The sequence below is a fragment of the Rhinatrema bivittatum genome, chromosome 2 (genome assembly GCF_901001135.1).
Source record: "Rhinatrema bivittatum chromosome 2, aRhiBiv1.1, whole genome shotgun sequence".
NCBI classification, from domain to species: domain Eukaryota; kingdom Metazoa; phylum Chordata; class Amphibia; order Gymnophiona; family Rhinatrematidae; genus Rhinatrema; species Rhinatrema bivittatum.
The window spans coordinates 730,558,037-730,576,750 of NC_042616.1; the positions used below are offsets into that span (position 1 = coordinate 730,558,037).

The 18,714-nt window shown below is 41.6% G+C and overlaps 1 protein-coding gene across 3 annotated transcripts in view; it reads left to right on the top strand.

The window, feature by feature from the left end:
• Positions 1 to 18,714, top strand: part of ZFPM2 (zinc finger protein, FOG family member 2) — a 1,143,438-nt gene that overhangs the window by 744,236 nt on the left and 380,488 nt on the right. For all 3 annotated transcript variants that reach the window (XM_029591865.1, XM_029591867.1, XM_029591866.1), the window contains one exon: positions 4,621 to 4,732. In XM_029591865.1, coding sequence (XP_029447725.1) covers positions 4,621 to 4,732 — 112 coding nt within the window. The remainder of the gene's footprint in view (positions 1 to 4,620; positions 4,733 to 18,714) is intronic.

Below are 18,714 nucleotides of genomic sequence, written 5' to 3' on the forward strand. Positions count from 1 at the left end.
GCTAGATGTTGGAAATGAAAAAAGGTGTGCATGGGGATAACCTACACAGAGTGGTAGTTACTCTTTACCAAAGGCATGGGGTAACCTGCATGGAGTGGAAGTTACTATGCTTACAGAAGGTAAGGCAATTACTACCCTTAAAAGAAGGTATGGGGATAACCTGCACACAGTGGCAGTTACTACCATGAGCAACTTGCTGGACAAACTGGATGGACCATTTGGTCTTTATCTGCCGTCCTTATTACTGTTACTATATATATTTAGTGTGTTTATCTAGCTGCGTTTGGCTTTAAAAATCCCACTGGTCTGTCCTCCCAGCTAAAATGTTATCTGGCTACGTCAGGGGCAGGTCATGGTAGCTTCCTACTGGGCCCCGGTCACAATAGGAGGCTACCATGTTCTGGACTGAAGAATAACAGAAATGTAAGGTACAGCAAAGAGGGGCCCTGGGAAGTACAGTGTTCTGAAAAAAACTAGACCAGGGAGTGAGGGTTGGGGGACCGGGAGAGACCATCACTGATCTTGGCCTCTATTTTTAGTAAACCAGCCAATACAGGGTATTTTTAGGAGTAGGCGGCAGGCTCAGCCCAGCAGGGCCGAGCCTTTGGAGCTTGGGTAAGAGAGAGGAGAGGGACTAGTTGGGACTTTAGGCCCAGAACCTTCATTTTTTTTTTTTTAACACTTCAGTACTTAACTGGCTATAGTCGTTTGAATATAGCCGGCTAAATCTCAAGTTATTTAGCTAAGATTAGCCAGAGTGCTTTAAACATAACCAGATATTCAAAAGTATATCATTTTATGTTTACTGTCATTTGGTTGTTACCCGGATAACATAAATCAGGGATATTCAGTAGGTCGTTTATCCTACTGAATATCCAGGAGAAGTTATACACTAAGGCCTGGATTTTCTAAGGTCGCAGACCTTAGAAAATCCGGCGATAATGGGGGGCGGGGTAGTGAAGTGGGAGGGGGGGGGGCGGGCCTGTGAAAGCCATCTTAAAAAGTGGTGCTATTGGGCACGAAACTGGCAGCAAAAAGGGCCCTTACCTTTTTACCATCAACAACATCTTCGCAGAGTTGGCCCCAGTGCCGCCCCAACTCCTCCTCTTCCGGGGCTGACTCCACCCCAACTTCACCCCCATTTAGTGATCACACACGAAAAGTCCCTTTTTGCGTACGATCGCTTTTGAAAATGACCCCCTAAATGTTTTACTGAGTATGGACCCATTAATATTTGAAGCCATGTCTAACCTTCAGCACTTGTCTTGAGTTATATCACATATCCAAATAAATAGGTTTAGCATCAAGCCTTGGAGCTAGAATCTTGATTTTCTTTCTTTACTCATTGTTATGATTCTTCTGTTTGTTTTAGGAAGAATGTAGATTTTTTTTTTTTGGTTGTATGTTCATTTATTTTTTAAGTAATTAATTATGTATATTTTATTGTAATCCGCAATGGATAGGTTTTGAATATAAATCAGAATATAATTACCTTTTAAATAAATAAATAAATAAATAAAAGAAAGAAATGAGGGTAAATGGATTTGAAAATTATCTCCTGTAAAGGCAAGCTCAATTAGTTTGCTTCTCCTTGAGCTTTCACAAGTTTACTTCGCAAAACATATTTATTTATTTACAAATGTATAGGCCACACCATCACATGTTCTGGGTGGCTTACATCAAATTATACATTCATAAATATTAAACAGGTAAAAAAATAACAATAAACACATTTGTTAAAATAAGAATGAAATGACTAAAAAATATAAAAGAATACAATGATAATATAATTGGACTATTCCTAACTTAATATTAATAACCTGGACTCATCTAAGGAGAATCCTAGTTTATTTTACAGTCCAATACTTCCAAGTTATACCTACAACCAGCTCTGGTATGAATGGTTTAACAATACATTTTGTATGTGAAGCTGCATGCAATCAGGGACAATAACTTTTAAACAAGCACGCAGGTACACGTGTGAGCATTTATCAATCCTCATCCAGGGGCGTAGACATTTTATAACATACACACATACATGCTTGCATATTATAAAATAGACTGACCACATGCACTTGTGCGCACTATTTTAAGCGAGCATGCACCTATGAACGCAAATGTCAGTTCTACTGCATAAGTGGGGGGATTTTAGTAAACACATGTACCGATGCTGTTTCCAGTTTTCCCAGTTTGTTCCCAGTTCCCCCAGGTAAGAGATAGGACTTCCAAAACCCCCTAGTTTAATAGCCTCCCATTTCTCCTTTAAAACTCCACTGATCTATTTATTTTTCTTTATTACTTACACATCCTCTATAGCAGAAGTAAGATGTGGCAGGGGACCCTGGGGCATGCTTGTGAGCATAAGTATGTGTAAGTTTGAAGTTCAAATCCAGGAACGCCCATGCCCTGCTCCTTTATCAATACTTTCATTTGTGTGCATAGCGGAAGATACACGCATATGTGGGCGCCCTTTAAAATCTGCTCGGTTCACTCCGGCCAGACATGTTCGTGTATCTCCTGATTTTGGTGCACACCGGGCTTTTAAAATTCACCCTTAAGCTTCCAGAAGGGTGAATAAACAGTGCTGTTTTGTGAAAAAAGATATGTGTATGGGCTGATGCTGGGGATGCTCTGTTCTATCCTACAGAGATGCATTCCTGTGCATAATTTCACAGAATGAGGACCATTAATATTATCCAGTTATGGTTGCACAAACTGAGTAGAGATGTGCATTCGTTTTTGCCGAATTGGAAAATTGCAACGGAATTGTCCAATTCGGCATGTTTCAGGGAGCCCGAAAAAAATCAGGATTTTCCCATTTTTTTGCAAAAATTTGTTTTTCCGATTAGTGCGCACTCACGGGAGTCAGTGCGCGCTAACTCCCCGTTAGTGCGCGCTAACTCCCGTTAGCGTGCACTAACAAAAACTAACAAAAACTAACAAAATAACAAAATCTAACGGTTTTTGTTAGTGCGCACTAACAGGAGTTAGTGCGCGCTAACGGGGAGTTAGCGCGCACTAATGGGGAGTTAGGGGTAGATTTTAAAAGAAGCGCGATCAGCCTACTTTTGCTTGCGCATCAGACTCAAGCAAAAGTACGCTGGATTTTAGTAGATACACGCGGAGCCGCGCGTATCCACTAAAATCCTGGATCGGCGCGCGCAAGGCTATCGATTTTGTATAGCCTGCGCGCGCCGAGCCGCGCTGCCTCCCCCCATTCCCTCCAAGGCCGCTCCGAAATCGGAGCGGCCTTGGAGGGAACTTTCCTTTGCCCTCCCCTCACCTTCCCCTCCCTTCCCCTACCTAACCCACCCGCCCGGCCCTGTCTACACCCCCCCCTTACCTTTGTCGGGGGATTTACGCCTCCCGGAGGGAGACGTAAATCCCCGCGCGCCAGCGGGCCTGCTGCGCGCCGGGCCGCGACCTGGGGGCGGGTACGGAGGGCGCGGCCACGCCCCCGGGCCGTAGCCACGCCCCGTACCCGCCCCCAAAATGCTGCCGACACGCCCCCGGAACGCCGCGACGACCGGGCCCGCCCCCGACACGCCCCCGACACGCCCCCCTCCGAGAACCCAGGGACTTACGCGAGTCCCGGGGCTCTGCGCGCGCCGGGAGGCCTATGTAAAATAGGCTTTCCGGCGCGCAGGGCCCTGCTCGCCTAAATCCGCCCGGTTTTGGGCGGATTTAGGCGAGCAGGGCTCTGAAAATCTACCCCTTAGCGCGCACTAACTAACAATAGATTTTTCGCGAAAAAAAAGACCCGAACCGAAAAAAAACGACATTTTCCATGGCGGCCGAAAAACGAAGAACGACACGAACACAAAAAATGATGCACATCTCTAAAACTGAGGCAAATATTATGTGGGCTTACAGTCTAGCTTTGAACTACAAAACTTTTCTTCTATGCAGATTTTTCTTTTAGCTTTTTCTTTAAATAAACACAGAGAATATGTTCCTCTTTTCTCTCTGCTCCTTTGCTGTACCATGTTTCCAAATATATTCACTCTTCTTTTTCCCTGTCATTTTAGAGCAAATATATATGCAATCATTAACACTTCTATTATTTCAGCAGCAGTAAAAGTGCACATCAGTAAGGGGAGGAGGAAGCTTTTATTCATTGAGGAGAATTTTCTACTACAAAATAAATGATGTCCAGGAGAAGGCTTTGAAATGGATCCTGATTCTTTAAATTCTTTTTTCCTGCCTGTTTCAGGAAATACTGAGATCTTACAGATAGTCATGTATAATGTGTCTAAAGTTCACTTCTTAAACATTCTTTTCTCTTCCATGAAAGTCATCTGCATTCTCTTTATAATTCTGAGCCACCAGAGATCTGGCTAATCTTGGAGATCGGATCCAATATCATTCAGAAAATTCCTTGATAATAATTCCACTATTCAGATCAGTGAAAAAAAAAACAAAAACAAATGAGCGCCGTGATGGCTTGTATCTTCTTTAAAATAAAAGCAAAAGAATCCCGAGGCAAGGGATAATGCTATGGCTTATGAGTTTTGAGATTTAGCTGTTTGCAAAACCAAAAGAAAGATTGTTACTATTATTATTCATGCTCTTAATCAAGAAAAGCAAATGGCATCTGTTTTGTTATCGTTCTTTCTGCAGAAGACAAAAGTCTCGGTCCCTTTGGTACTGACTGCTGGTCCCAAGTGGCTGCTGGATGTGACTTGGCAAGGAGTGGAAGACAACAAAAACAACTGCATTGTGTACTGCAAAGGTAAACACAAGCTGGATTTCTTTGGCTTTCTTTGCAAAGAATTAATTGCAGCCTTGAAACATGTCCATTCCATAGCAGCAGACTGAACGGAGAGGTGAGCAGTAAGACATGACCAGCTTGTTTAACAATGGCTGTACTTCACCCATTATAATCTTCGAAAATAAAACAATTATGGTAAGCAGTGTCTAAAGCAATGCATGCTTGTAAACTACAGGAGATCCGAAATAACTTGCCAAAACGATACTTAATACTGAAGAACCTGAGCTGCCAAAGTTGGCAAAAAATGTAAACTGTTTCACAAAATTTGCATTTTAGACCCTTTCTCTGAGCTAATCCTCACTCAAAACAACTCTTTTAAGTAAGCATTTGTTGCTAGAGTATTAATATATGAAACTATTTAAGTTCTTCTCTAATGAAGCAACCTCCTCTCTCCCCCATCATGTTATTTGGCTATGCAGGTGTTGGTCTATGTATGGTCTGGTTAGGTGTTTGACTATGCAGGTGTTGATAGTTGCAATACACAATTTTACAAGGTGGTTTTGTGAGGTGGTCAGGGTTTTAAAATCCAGTTAAAAAGGAGGGCTAGGAGAGAGATGATACAAAAATTCACATATCTTACAGATTTCAATAAGATACCATGAAAAAAGCTTCAGTAGAAGAGAGCAGGAGATTCAAAAGGAATGCAAAATGTACTTTGTTGCTGAGATGATATTGCAACAGATTTTCAGCAGAGATGGTAGGAACCAAACAGTGGCAGAATACAAGCATGAATGGAATAAACACCAAGAAGGAGGAGGAGGGAGGGAGATTGGATAGGAATATTGCATACAGCTTCTTAGATTATGGAGATTTGGCAGCAGAATATTTTCAAAATGAAGACCTCTGAAGATCTGCTCAGACCATGTAAAAAAACCCCTCTTATTTAGTTTATCCCAGAGATCTGAAAAATAAGTATAATACCCTATAAATGGTACCCACGATGGCCAGCTGCATTTTACCTTGTCACATCACACAGATTCTATTATCATTGTATGCTCAAAACATTTGGACTCCAACAAGGATCATGCATTCACTGCACAAGGTTTTCAAAGGGAAGAAAGCCACCACCATATCTAGCTTGTAAATGTTACTGACTTTGAAGTGTTTCAGTGTGACATCAAATTATGTCAAACTCTGTTGTTGCTGTCCCTAAGTACAGAGACATAGCATCATGAAGTCACATGATAGGAATGGCAATAAATAGCCTGAGAACCTTTAACATACCCAGACAAGACTGCACATTCTAGCCAATGAAATCCCTAATTTCACCTCTCTGTGACTATAGCAAAATGCAGATTACTTATTTTTTCAGACTCCTTTACGTTTTATTTGCTGAGGCATCTTAGCAGGGCAGAAGCATCCAGCCAAATAAAGCACCTATATCAATATATTAACATACTGAATGATTTATCATATCACCAAAGACTTTGTAAAACTTTCTCGAAACAATTATAACTTTTGGACTCACCTCCAAGTGGTCATGGCCTCCAAGAGGCAAACAGTGGCCAAACAAGTTTTCTAAATATCTATTGTTATAAAAGGGGATATTTGGCCACTGTCACTATATTATTCAAAATCCCAAATATATGTTTACAAGGATTCAAATGGAGATTTTCAGGGTGCACAGGAGATAGAGCCTGCCTTAAATTATCATTATGAGGTTCTGCTCTTCTTGTTCTCCCACCTGTGCCCACAAATGTCAATCTCCTCATCTAGAAATGTGACTTTTACTAGCCACCCATCCCCAATGTCTTTACAACAAATATATTTACTCCAGTTCAGTGCAGGTAGCCTTTCTCTTTTTCCATATAGCTCCCAGTTTTTTCCCATGGCAGGAAAAAGTTAATTTTTATTTTATTTTCTTCCAATGCAAAATCAGCAGTGCCAGCCAGCTTTTTTTCTTTTACTCTGCTTGATTCCATTGCAAAGGAACTGGGAACATATGTCATAAAAACTGCAAAACAATTCCTATTTGGAGCTATTTCTGACTTTAAAAGAAATTCTGATTGCCATAGCACATTGGGATACTTGTCTGTTAAAAAGTAGCATGACATTTTCTGCTTACTGCGAAAGCATTTCACACACTGTTCATATGTCTCTAGGCCCCACAATTCATCCCTCTTTCTCACAATCACTTTCTCAAGCAGACACTATCATGAACTAGCCAGTCTACATGAACATCTACCACCATTTCTGCAAATACCAGTAAACCTAGAAAAAACACAAAAGACATGGGGAGGGAACTTTGCAAATCACCCTCATAGCAATTCTCTTCACTTATCTGTATAAATCCACTTTGAAAATGCTTGGGTAATTGGCCAGGTACGCGCACAAGTTTACTCATCTAAAGTTATGTCCTCCTCTTTAGAGGGCATAAACGTATGCTGGTACATTTCTGTGCATGCTTTTTCAAAATAAAGATATATGTACATAAGTGCCAGTACTGCCCTCAGAATATCATTCCTCAGTATGTGTAAAACTGGGTTATGCTCATTTCTTTTACATGGGCTGAGCCAGGGTCAATTTTAGAAAAGCCATTTTATGCTTCTAAAACTGGATTTTATTCTTGTAAATAACTTTTTTACATTACCTATAAATGTCAATCATAAAGAAGGTATTTATTACAAAAAACAAACAAACAATAAAGGATTCATTATGAAGTTGTATCTATAATATTCAATATCATCAACAATATTAATCCATGTTTATTAGGAGTGACAATTCAACACTACACACCACAGAGAAACCTAAGATCACAAAACAAAGTACCATCCACTCGGACCACACATCTATCGTAAATAAGAGACCAAATGTTTTCCATAGAGGGCCCCAAGTTATGGAACTCAGTTCCAGAGTCAATATGTCTGATAACTGATAGAAAGGACTTCAAAAGTGAACTGAAAACATGGCTCTTTGGAAAAGCATATAATTTAAGGTAAAAGACCAATACACTGATAACAACTACATCAGTACCAGAGATAATGTGAATGGAGCGAGCAATAAGTAATGAATAATGTGAAGTATGTTGTTAGTAGGATTAGAACCTATAGTGTTAGGTCGACCTCGAAAATGCATCAATATGAACTAGTTTATATAGTAGCTAGTGTAATATCATAGAATATTTATGATTATGAACTAGAATATGTATACAGTGTGGTATCAAACTAAAAAGTGAATGCTGGCACACAGTATATGACCATTGACCATGAATATGTATTTGGATTTTGCAAACCATTGTGATCTTCTTTTGGAATGATGGTATATAAAACGCCTAAATAAATAAAATAAATAAAGGCAGCCACACAAGTATGTTAGACCAAGATAGATACCACATGAAAAGACCTGGCTCCATGGTGGACAAGGATAGGTACATACAGGGAAATACTTTGAGTAGAGTGCCTTCACTTGCCACAGTTGAGAACTGGTTCCCACTGGAAGAGGTAGGAGATATGAAAAGTTCACATCATTTCTGCTGTTTGAATCAATGAAAGGTACAAACAAGCTAGGTAGAGAGTGCATTGTACAATCAATTCCAACACCAACTGCTGTAAACCCATTGCCCAAATAACCGATAAAAGCTAGAAGTGGCTGATGCTTTGCAATCTATACAAATATTAAAGTCCCTAAGTACAATAAGTTTTTGATAACATAAATTTAATAAAGTAAGCAAATCCAGCAATGGATCCAATATACTTATTGGTTGGCTCAGGGGATGATAAATCACCCCAAAAGCCCATAGCCCATACGTTACCACTAACCTATCGCCTCCAGTACTCAACTTATGTGAGGCTGCCTTAACCAAATACCTTGTCTGAAAAAGACTACCATTCCTCTACTGCTCCATCCCAATTTGGCATGATGCAAATAAGAATATTCCAGGGGACAGATCTGATGTAAAGTCATGACATTTGTATCAGAATGCCAAGAATCATTTAGGAAAAGCAGATCTGGCTTTGAATCCAGAAGTAGAGTTAAAATTATTTCTATTTTATTCATAACCGAGCAGGTATTAATATACCCAAAATCTAATTGTTTTAAAGCATCCAAATCAACCTTCACTCTAGACACCAAATTTGACAAACTTAAATGACTACAATGCCCCTGCGTGCGCCGAGTCTATTTTGCATAGGCTCGGCAGCGTGTGCAAGCCCCGGGACGTGCATATGTCCCAGGGCTTTCAAAAATGGGCGGTCCAGGGGCAGGGCAGCGGGCCGGGGGCGATCCCGAGTCCTCCGGCACAGCCGGCTGGTGCGCGGAGGCAGGCATAACTCGCCAAAATAAGGTAGGGGGGATGATTTATGTAGGGCTGGGGGGTAGGTTAGATAGGGGAAGGAAGAAAGAGGTGGGAGGGAGGCGAAAAAAAATTCACTCCAAGGCCGCTCCGATTTTGGAGCGGCCTTGGAGAGAACGGGGAAAGCTCCCGTAGGGCTCGGCGTGCACAAGTGTGTACCCTCTTGCGCACACCGACCCCGGATTTTATAACATGCACGCGGCATGTTATAAAATCGGGGGTACATTTGTGCGCACCAGGTAGCGCACATAAATGTACCCCACATGCGTAACTTTAAAAATCTGCCCCTATATGTTTTACCCTTCAACTTTCTCTCCTCTCTAAGCATATATCGGCCTCTTCCTGTAACTACAGAAATAAAAGATGATATGGCTAACAGTAAAGCAAGAAATCTCATAATCTCCATTGCTCTACAAAATAAATCTGTTTGTACCTATAATCTGTCTAGCGAATGGGCTAGCAAAGGGGCAGGCCCTTTGCCTGTGGCCCTTCTTCGGCAGTCCGGCGGCACATGGCCCTCTTCAAGAGGCACAAGGCACTCCTTGAAGATGTGGTTACAATCAGAGGCAGGGCCTCAGACCCAGGGAATAAATCCAGAACCTCCATGGTTCAACAACACCTTCGGTAACCTATTTAATGGCTGTATTGTAGCGGTAGCATTGTGCTTGCAGGAGGCAGAACTTTATCTGTTATGGCATGATTGCAGATGATGCAGGATAGAGGATACAGTGATAGAGCTCTTGTGTGACAGATGAAGCTCCAGTGGCCATATGCCTGACCTTGCTGCCCTTTGTAGAAGGACACATGACAGCAATGCAAGGGCTGAGAACTGCAAGGTATATACAAATGAAACTGTCGTGTCCTCTGAATGCTGTCCGTACATGGAGAGGAAAGCTATGAGGGAAGGAAGCAAATAAAGATTTTATAGCTGGGAAAAAGTGTTTTGGGTTTTCTTTTGGTTTTGGCTTTTCATTTTTACAAATGCTGGCTTTGCATTCCTGCAGCTCCTCTTGCCCTGAAATTTGCCAGGACATTCAGCAGTTCCATTTTTCCTCCAACTTTTCAAGGAGTTGGCAGTTTCTTGGGGCCGATGCAATATTATTCGTGGAAAGCGGGCACTGGCTTTTCAGCGCCCACTTTCTTAACGCACGCATGGCGCCCGCAAGGGGGGCACCATGCAATATGCAAATTAGGGGTTCGCACTAGCAAGGAGGAGCTAGGGTCACTAGCACGGCCTTAGCGCCTCCTTGCTAACGCAACCCCGTGGTTACCGGCGGCCAGCCGGTTATGAAAACCAACGCCGAGATTATCGGCGTTGGTTTTCATTACTGCAGCCGGCCAGTTATGAAAACCGACGCCAAACATATCGGCATCAGTCTTCAAAGCGGCAGGCAGAGGATTTTTTATTAATTTTAATTTTTAATTTTTTTTTTACTTTTAAAAAAGTACAGAAAAGCATTTTTTTCTGCTTTTCTCTACTTTTTTTCAGTGCACTCAGCTATTAACGCCTGCCTAGATTAGGCGTTAATAACTGAGCGATAAATGTGCATCTGAGACGCACATTTATTTTTTTGCATTTGGAGTGAATGAGTAATAACCTCATTCACATGCATTTACATGTGATGAGCGCTATCTCATTCACTCCGCGTTGGACGCATGTTAAATAGGCGCTAATCCCCCTATTGCATTAGGGGGTGGATTAGCGCCTATTTAACCCGTGTCCGACAGCAGGTTAAACAGTGCGCTCGGCTGAGCACACTGTATTGCATCAGTGCCTATGTTCTGACTGTAGTAAATGTTTTATTTTTCAGTGTATGTGAATACCAGAATCTTCTCTATAGAGTCCTATGGAGCCAGGATGAATAAGTGTTTGAGTGAATATAGTGATGAGGCAGTGTTAAAATATAAATTTACACAAGTATTTTTGGCTTGTTGCCTTTAGATTGCTTTGACAACATGGTCTCTGTAGTTTTCCCACCTTTTTCTATAAGGAACTGATACAACAGGGTGTCAATAAATCTGGATAATGAGGCTAATGCATAGGTAAAGGAAACAGCTAATGCATTTCATGACTCACAATGGGGCAGGTCTGAAAAAAAAAATCATTATATGCTCATTTTTACCCTATTCACTCCTGTTCAGCCTCCTGTACAGCCCCTACTCCAGGTCTGAATAACAAATTGTTATATTCATCAGCTAGCTTTGATATTGCCTTAGCTTATATTCCACTCACAAATTAGACGAATCAACTTCACAATCAATGTCTCTCTTATATTTATAAGAAGATCCTTTGAAAGATGAAGCAGGAAAAAAACAACACTGAAAAGCAAGGTGCATTCTTGAGACTTGTAAATTCCTTCTTTGTTGATGCACTATTTACATTTTCCAAAGCACAGAGCTGTAATTCTATGATCTAAGAAACAACACAACCTTTAAGGTTAAAGCCAAGACACTGTTCACATCCATAGTGCTTATAATCAATCATTTTATGCCCGATGTCAAAGAAGAATAAACGTTTAATTGTTCTGTGAAAGTGGCAGTGTTTGCTAGCACTCAGGTGAATTTTAAAAGCCCGGCGCGATTCAAAACCAGGAGATATGCGCACAAATTGGGCCAGCAAGTGCCAAGCAGATTTTATAAACTTCACAGATATGTGCGTACGTGCAGTTTTATGCACAAATGAACGGTTCACAAAAAGGGGTGAGGCATGGGCATGGTCTGGGTGGGGCATGGCCAAGAGACGAGTGTGTAATTACTTAAGCGCACAGGTGCACACTGGGGTCCCCTGCAATGTAACTTTACTTCTGCTCTGGATGACGTGTAGGTCATAAAACAAAAAAATCTAAGTAATACAGCGGGGATTTAAGGGTCAGAGCTAACAGGAGGGAAGGGAGACTATTAAACTAGGGGGGGTTTAGAAGTCCTATCCCTTAACTGGGCGAACTGGGAACAAACTGAGAAAAGTACCAATGGCATCGGCACGCATCCCTTATAAAACTTACCCACTTACGAGGGGATTTTAAAAGGCCGGCACTCACAAATCCTGGGGGATATGCATTTGGCCGGGCCGCGCATGCTCCAAGCACATTATCAAAGTGACCTGGCCACATGCGCATTTTCCGGTAAGCGAGGAAGTGCCGGGCCTTTAAAAAAAAGGGCAGGGTGGGGTCTGGGAGGGGCCAGGGGGCAGGGTGGGGGCTGGCCGGGACAGTGTCGCCCTGCATTTGTTTATAAAATACCCCCTTGCGCACGCAGGTCAGCACCCGCACGCACATACACGCGCCAATATAAAATCAGGTACGCATGTGCACACGGGTATCAGATTTTATAACATGCGCGTGGCGACACACGCATATTATAAAATTGGCGCCTCCATGTGCATGTGCCGGGAACTGCGTGCACAAGGACGCGTGCGCGTGCCTTTAAAAATGTATCCATTATGTTGTAGATGTAGGATTTGCTCGCAAATGTGGGCATCTATTTAAAATTGAGCGCACATGTACACGTGTCTAGGTTATTTTATAACACACATTCATATACGCACGTATGTCATAAAATAGCCAGATCCCTAGGTGTGGCCGAAGAACACGTGCACACATGTGCCCACATGCCTGTTTAAATGTTATCATCATTGAGTTGAGAAAGCTTATCTCCTTACTTAATATTTAGCCTTCTAACTTTCAGTGCTGAGAATGAAATTGAAATTATGACCAAAACAATGAAATTTGCAGCCAATCATAATTTTGTTCTATAGATATGGGGGCACATTTATATATTTAGGATCATGTCCACTCCAAATACCATGTTTTATTTCAATTTTGTGCCTTTAAATTTTTGCACTGGTTTATGGATCCAACTTTTGTTTGCTGGCTTTCTAACTACTTGAATTTCAAAATCAAATTTATAACCATAAGGTCATGGATTGACTTTGATTATGATTTATCTTATATGGCTTCTCGTTTTTAGTTAAAGTGCTTTGTCAGGAAATACATTGTGTAAACCAAAATACATAAAGGCTATACCTTATGAAATGTAATTTTTTTATATTTGTCTATTGATGTATTTTATTGTTTTTTGATGTAAATACATTTGGGTCTGCCTTTCTGTGAAAAAAAGGCATTATATAAGTATAAAGCGAGAACCCAGTTTTCAACAGTCTGCAAAAATCACCAAAGGCACATGTAAATGAGCATGCAGAGTTTTATTCTGTTTTATAAACTGTGCAGTATATTTCTGCCTTGAAAGTATGCACAATTGTTTTAATACGTATTTATGTTTGTAATGCTTTCTCTATCCAGTTTATAATATTGCACATAATAATTACGGTATATCATGTGTGTGTATTAACCCTAAGTTATATGCAGAAGCATGAATTTTATTCTATTCAGATTGGGTATGCTCTCCTTCTGAAAATACTCGTGGGAGTACAATTACCAGTTTGCTGATATTTCCACTATTTCATCCAGACCTTCACCAATTCACTCAGACCATTCACAGCTTAAGCCAGAACTCCCACTCAAATACTGCCGATAAAAGACAAGTGCGATTTCACTTGCACAGTTTAATTAGCAGGTGTAAAAGTGGACAGACAAATTCAGAAATATATGTAAATATATGGCTTGTCAGTTTGCAAAATAGTAACTTGGGTGCGTACTTCTGAACCCATCCCAGGAAAGCCCCTAAACCACTTCATTTTTCACCATTAATATTTACACACAACACTATAAGTACATGCCTACTTCTGATGTTTCCAAAATAGCATACTGTATATGTGCATGTATATGCTAATTACCCCATAATATTTTAAAGCATTAGTGCCTGTCTGATTATATTGTAGATATATTAACCTGTGCAGCTTCTATAATTCGTTGCAAGGTAGGGGTGAAGCCCACATGCACACAGGACACTTCATACAACCAGGACACTTTCAAACCACAAGAAAGCCAGACAAGTTACTGGTGGAAATATGCCGCAGCTTTATCACAGTAACTATATTACAATGAAGACTTATTAATATGAGCCATAACTGAGAGTACTAGCCAATTGTCAATGGGCTGGCAGCACATTAACTCTGGACTCCGGGGCTTACCACTGTCAAGCAAAGCCCAGTCCAATGCGCGAGGTGCTCGTTCCTCATGGGCGCACTGGTCAACCCACTTTGGACAAGCAAGGTGACTGCCCACTTGGGAGGGCCATCCAGTCTGCTGTAATCTGGGGCCATCCAACCCGGACTGCAGACAGTCCCCAGTGAAAGGTACCACAAACCAGTCATACCGTGCATGGCCTCCAATAGGAAAGAACCACCCTCACAGCTCGGATACCTCCTTCCCAACTGCGAGAAGAGGTAATTACATCACAAAATTGGAAACTGAATAACAGTGAATCTGAGTAGCTGTGAAATCAAGCAGGCTGGGAGGGAGGGAGGCATGAGGCAGCAGCTGTAGCGCAGGGAGATGGAGCAAATGGGATAGGCAGAATTAGCATCCTGGGCGCTGCCTCACTGTGAAGAAGGAACCGCCCCTCCACCCGCCTAAGAATTCAAATCCCTCAAATGAGGGATCACTGCTTCTCCCCAGGACTGCCCTCACTCCTACCCCAGCCCCCTTGTGCTGCCTTCAAACCTGCCCCTTTACATCCGGGGCCCTTCGCATTCCCGGTCCCAGTTCAGCACGAGATGATGACACCGCTGCCTCAACGCATCCCAATGATGTGGGTACTGTGCGGTGGTGCCATCATTGTGGCACTGGAGAACAGGAAGGCCTGGGCTCGTGGCCCAGTGGTAGGTTAGTGCATGGCCTGACCCCCTCTGCAGGTCAGGGCACAGTACCAGGTTAATGGCGGTGTCCGCGTACTGTCCCGGCACTGCATCCATAATAAGGTAGACTGTAGTGGATTTAAATAATATACCAGCATGGCAATAATAAAAATTCAGTTTGTGTCATACAAAGGATGCTAGTTTGGCAGAAATAAATATTTATATTTTTTAAACAAATATTAGACATTTACAATTTCATTTTCTACCTTTTATTTTCTATACAAATATTTGGCAGTAGTTACAATATTTCTCAAAAAATGAGCTACTGCAGCTTAATTGAAAACATTATGAAATGCAAAATTTAAAGACATATCTTGGATTTAAGTGGTTGTCTTCAGAATCCCAGTCTGTGGTTTCCTAAATATCACTGCATCATTTAAATTTGTATTCCATTTGCAGATATTCATCTTTAGCAATTTTTAAAGAAAGAAATAATGCCCAATGTAGGCAAGAAACTGGGACCTGTTCATTCAGAATGGAGTCCTTAGATGGGCAAATGCTTTCTAACCAATCTAACATAGGCGGCAATATTCAAACTGCCCACCAAGGAGCAAAGTCGAGAAATGCAAAGGATCTTGTACATAATTTTTAAAGGAAAAGAACATGCACAGTTTTACTTTCAAAGTTGCTCTTAGTAAAAGGATCCATAGACTTTTGCACCTCCTATTTGTTCTGGTAAAATTTCGATGAACAATAATGTGGGTAGATTTGAAAACACAATCTGTTTTCAGATCTTATCCAAAACAAGCCAGGGAATGCTTCCCCTCAGTCTGGCTAAAAGTATGTTCCCTATTGAACTGTACATGCACTTTTATCTGGATCAGGTGAGGGCATTTGTCCAACAGCTAATTTGTAGGGATGTGAATCGGGCTTCGGACGATTGAAAATATCGTATGATATTTTCAAAATTGTCAGAAATCGGGGGCTCCCCCAAAATGATAGGAAAACCCCACCAAATTGTTTGTGGGGGTTCTCTTATCATTTTGGGGGAGGGCGGGAAAAACAGCACACAAAAATAACCCCTAAACCCACCCCGACCCTTTAAAAATAATCCCTTAGCTTCCCCCACCCTCCCGACCCCCCCAAAAAACTTTTTACAGGTACCTTGTGGTCCAGTGGGGGTCCCGGGAGCGATCTCCCGCTCCCGGGTTGTCGGCTGCCACTAATCAAAATGGCGCCGATGGCCCTTTGCCCTTACCATGTGACAGGGTATCCGTGCCATTGGCCGGCCCCTGTCACATGGAGGGAGCACTGGATGGCCGGCGCCATCTTTAAAAATGGCGCGGGCCATCCAGTGCTCCTACCATGTGACAATTTGCTTATGTAAGGAACCTCTGGTTTCCTTACCAGAAGGAGTGAACTAACTGTTATGGGGAGGTTCAAATTTATTCAGTAAAAGAGAGGTTTGCGTTTTACTCCCCCATGTGGGAGCTGCAGATGGTGTGCTCTAGCTGTTAATCACCACCAAGCACCATCTTAGGAGCATGGATTTTGGGTTTGGTTTCCTGAAGGAAGGAGTTCTCTGTCTCTTGTTATTTTTTTTTTTTATTATTCATTGTTGATGGACTGTCTGTTTTTTCCCCTTATTGGGTCAGAATGTTAAACTGATCCACCTGTAATTGCTTTTGCTTTATTAATCCAATTTTTGGGAGACTTCCCTTGTGAGACTCATGTGTAGACCTTTCCAGGGTCTTACAAGGGAAGTCAAGGGTAGAAGAGATTCTGACAGAGCCCTATCACTCCTCCAGGGGATAGACCTGTTAGTAACCCAATGCAGAGCAGTTTCAGCTTTAAATGATCTGTTTTGTGCTATCTCCTCAGTTGTGAGGCAAGGAAGTTTTCCAATCCTTTATGTCTCTTGTTTGTTTTTTCCCTTTTTGTAAAAAAGTGGGGGCCAGGGGAGATCCTGTCCCTGGCATTTTTCTGAAGGGGTTGGGAGGGAGGCCTAGTTTTCATTTTTTGGCCCTTTTGTTTTTATTTTTAATTGCTTGATTTATTTTTTTTCACACTACGCAAACAAATCAAGCTATCCACGAACCAAAATTTGTGGGGAAAAAACCTTCTGAAAACAAACCGAATAATGAAAATGAAATTTTTTCCCTGCACATCCCTAATTATCATTAGCGCTGTGTGCAGAGGAGAAAAAGGGGCTTTTAATGGAAGTAATGCAAAAGGGCCTTGGAATTATCATTCCCACCCCCCCCCCCCCCCACTCATACACACACAGGGAGTCCTGGAACTCTGAAAGTGTTATCCATGAAAAACTGTGTGCAGAAAGGGTCTATTTCCCTCCCTGGGTGCCCCTGGGTGCAGTCTGAGGGATCCATCCCGCTCAGAAGTTACACAATTCAGCTAAATCGCAAAACTCCCAATATCTGGAAGAACACTGAGATTCCAGGGCTGTGCTTCCTTATCCAGAGAAAGTTCTTTTATCTGAAATTTAGCTACTGCTTTGGCTTCTCACCTCTTACGTCCCTAGGGCTTCCTGGCCACAGCTGCCTTTCACTATTTTTGACCCAACGTCATTGTGACCCAACCTGAATCCTTGAGGTCCGACTATCCAGCTGGTGGCCTGGCAGTTCTCAAACCCACTCCTTGGGAACTCTCCCTTTACAGAGCATCACACAATTTGAGCTGAGACTTTGAATTGCATGGGAAGAAGAAGCACCCAAGAAGCGTGTTTGAGAAGCCTAAGGTTGGGTTGCAAGAGACTTTGCTCAGGTTGTGGCTGGATTTTCCATTATGAAAAACCTTGATTGGCCTTAGTCCTATCCATTCCAAATTTAGGGGCCGTACTTTATATATACACACCTTGGTACACTGTCAGTCAAGTGCCTTCAGCTCACAAGAGGTGTTTTGAATTGTATGCTGGCAAAAAAAACTAAGGGGTAGATAAACACATTCCAATTTAGCTAAATGGCAAAACTAGAAGTGTGCAAAAACAAAAATAAATTTATAGATTGTCTGGATAGAGATCCACAAAATACATCTTTAATAGATAACAAGAATGTTCCCAAAGTTCTTGATATGAATATGGTAGTTCCCCTGCCATGGACTGTGCTTTACAAAAGTTGCATTGGGAAGAGTTAAAAACCTTAAAAAAGAAATTTAGTGTCAAACAAGTTGAAAACAGGTCAACAGCACATCAGGATAGAAACAAGAAAAGGAAACTTACCAAACATTCAAGATGCTGTCACACATTGAAGCCAGGCTAGCTATACAAGCCGCAACTGTAACATTAGCTATAGTTTAACAGATAAAAGTTTTAAAAAATCAGCACCAGAAAGTGACATGATCTAGCAGAACCAATCAAAAGATACTAAGTTGAAAAAAATATACATATAAATTAAAATGGCACCATCTCATATAACTGAAAAAACCCCTCTAAAATAGCAGTTACCCAGCCTAAATGCAATCTTATTAAATAATAAAATAAGTAAGCTGTTGGCAGCTCTCAACAAGGATAGACAAAGGACTAACATGGCTACTAGACCTCTGGAAAGGATAATAACGTAAGTGAACATAGTGACATAGGTTTAAAAACATTCCCATTTGGACAATGTAGATTCCAGTTTTTACTGGGTCATTGTACAGCTGGCAGTGTGAAAGCACAGAATAACATTTACTCCCAGACTCTGTGCTCACAGCTATTTAATACAGTCACAATGCAATGAATGCATAAGACTACAAAGAGAGCCATATACAGTAATTGCACAGCCTTTTAGGCTAAGGCACTAGAAGCATGGTGGTATAATGTCCAGTAATGAGAGATGTGTAGACATCTCTAAAATAGGTTCAAAGTTCAAAGATTTGTTGAATTGGTTCGACAAACCTCTT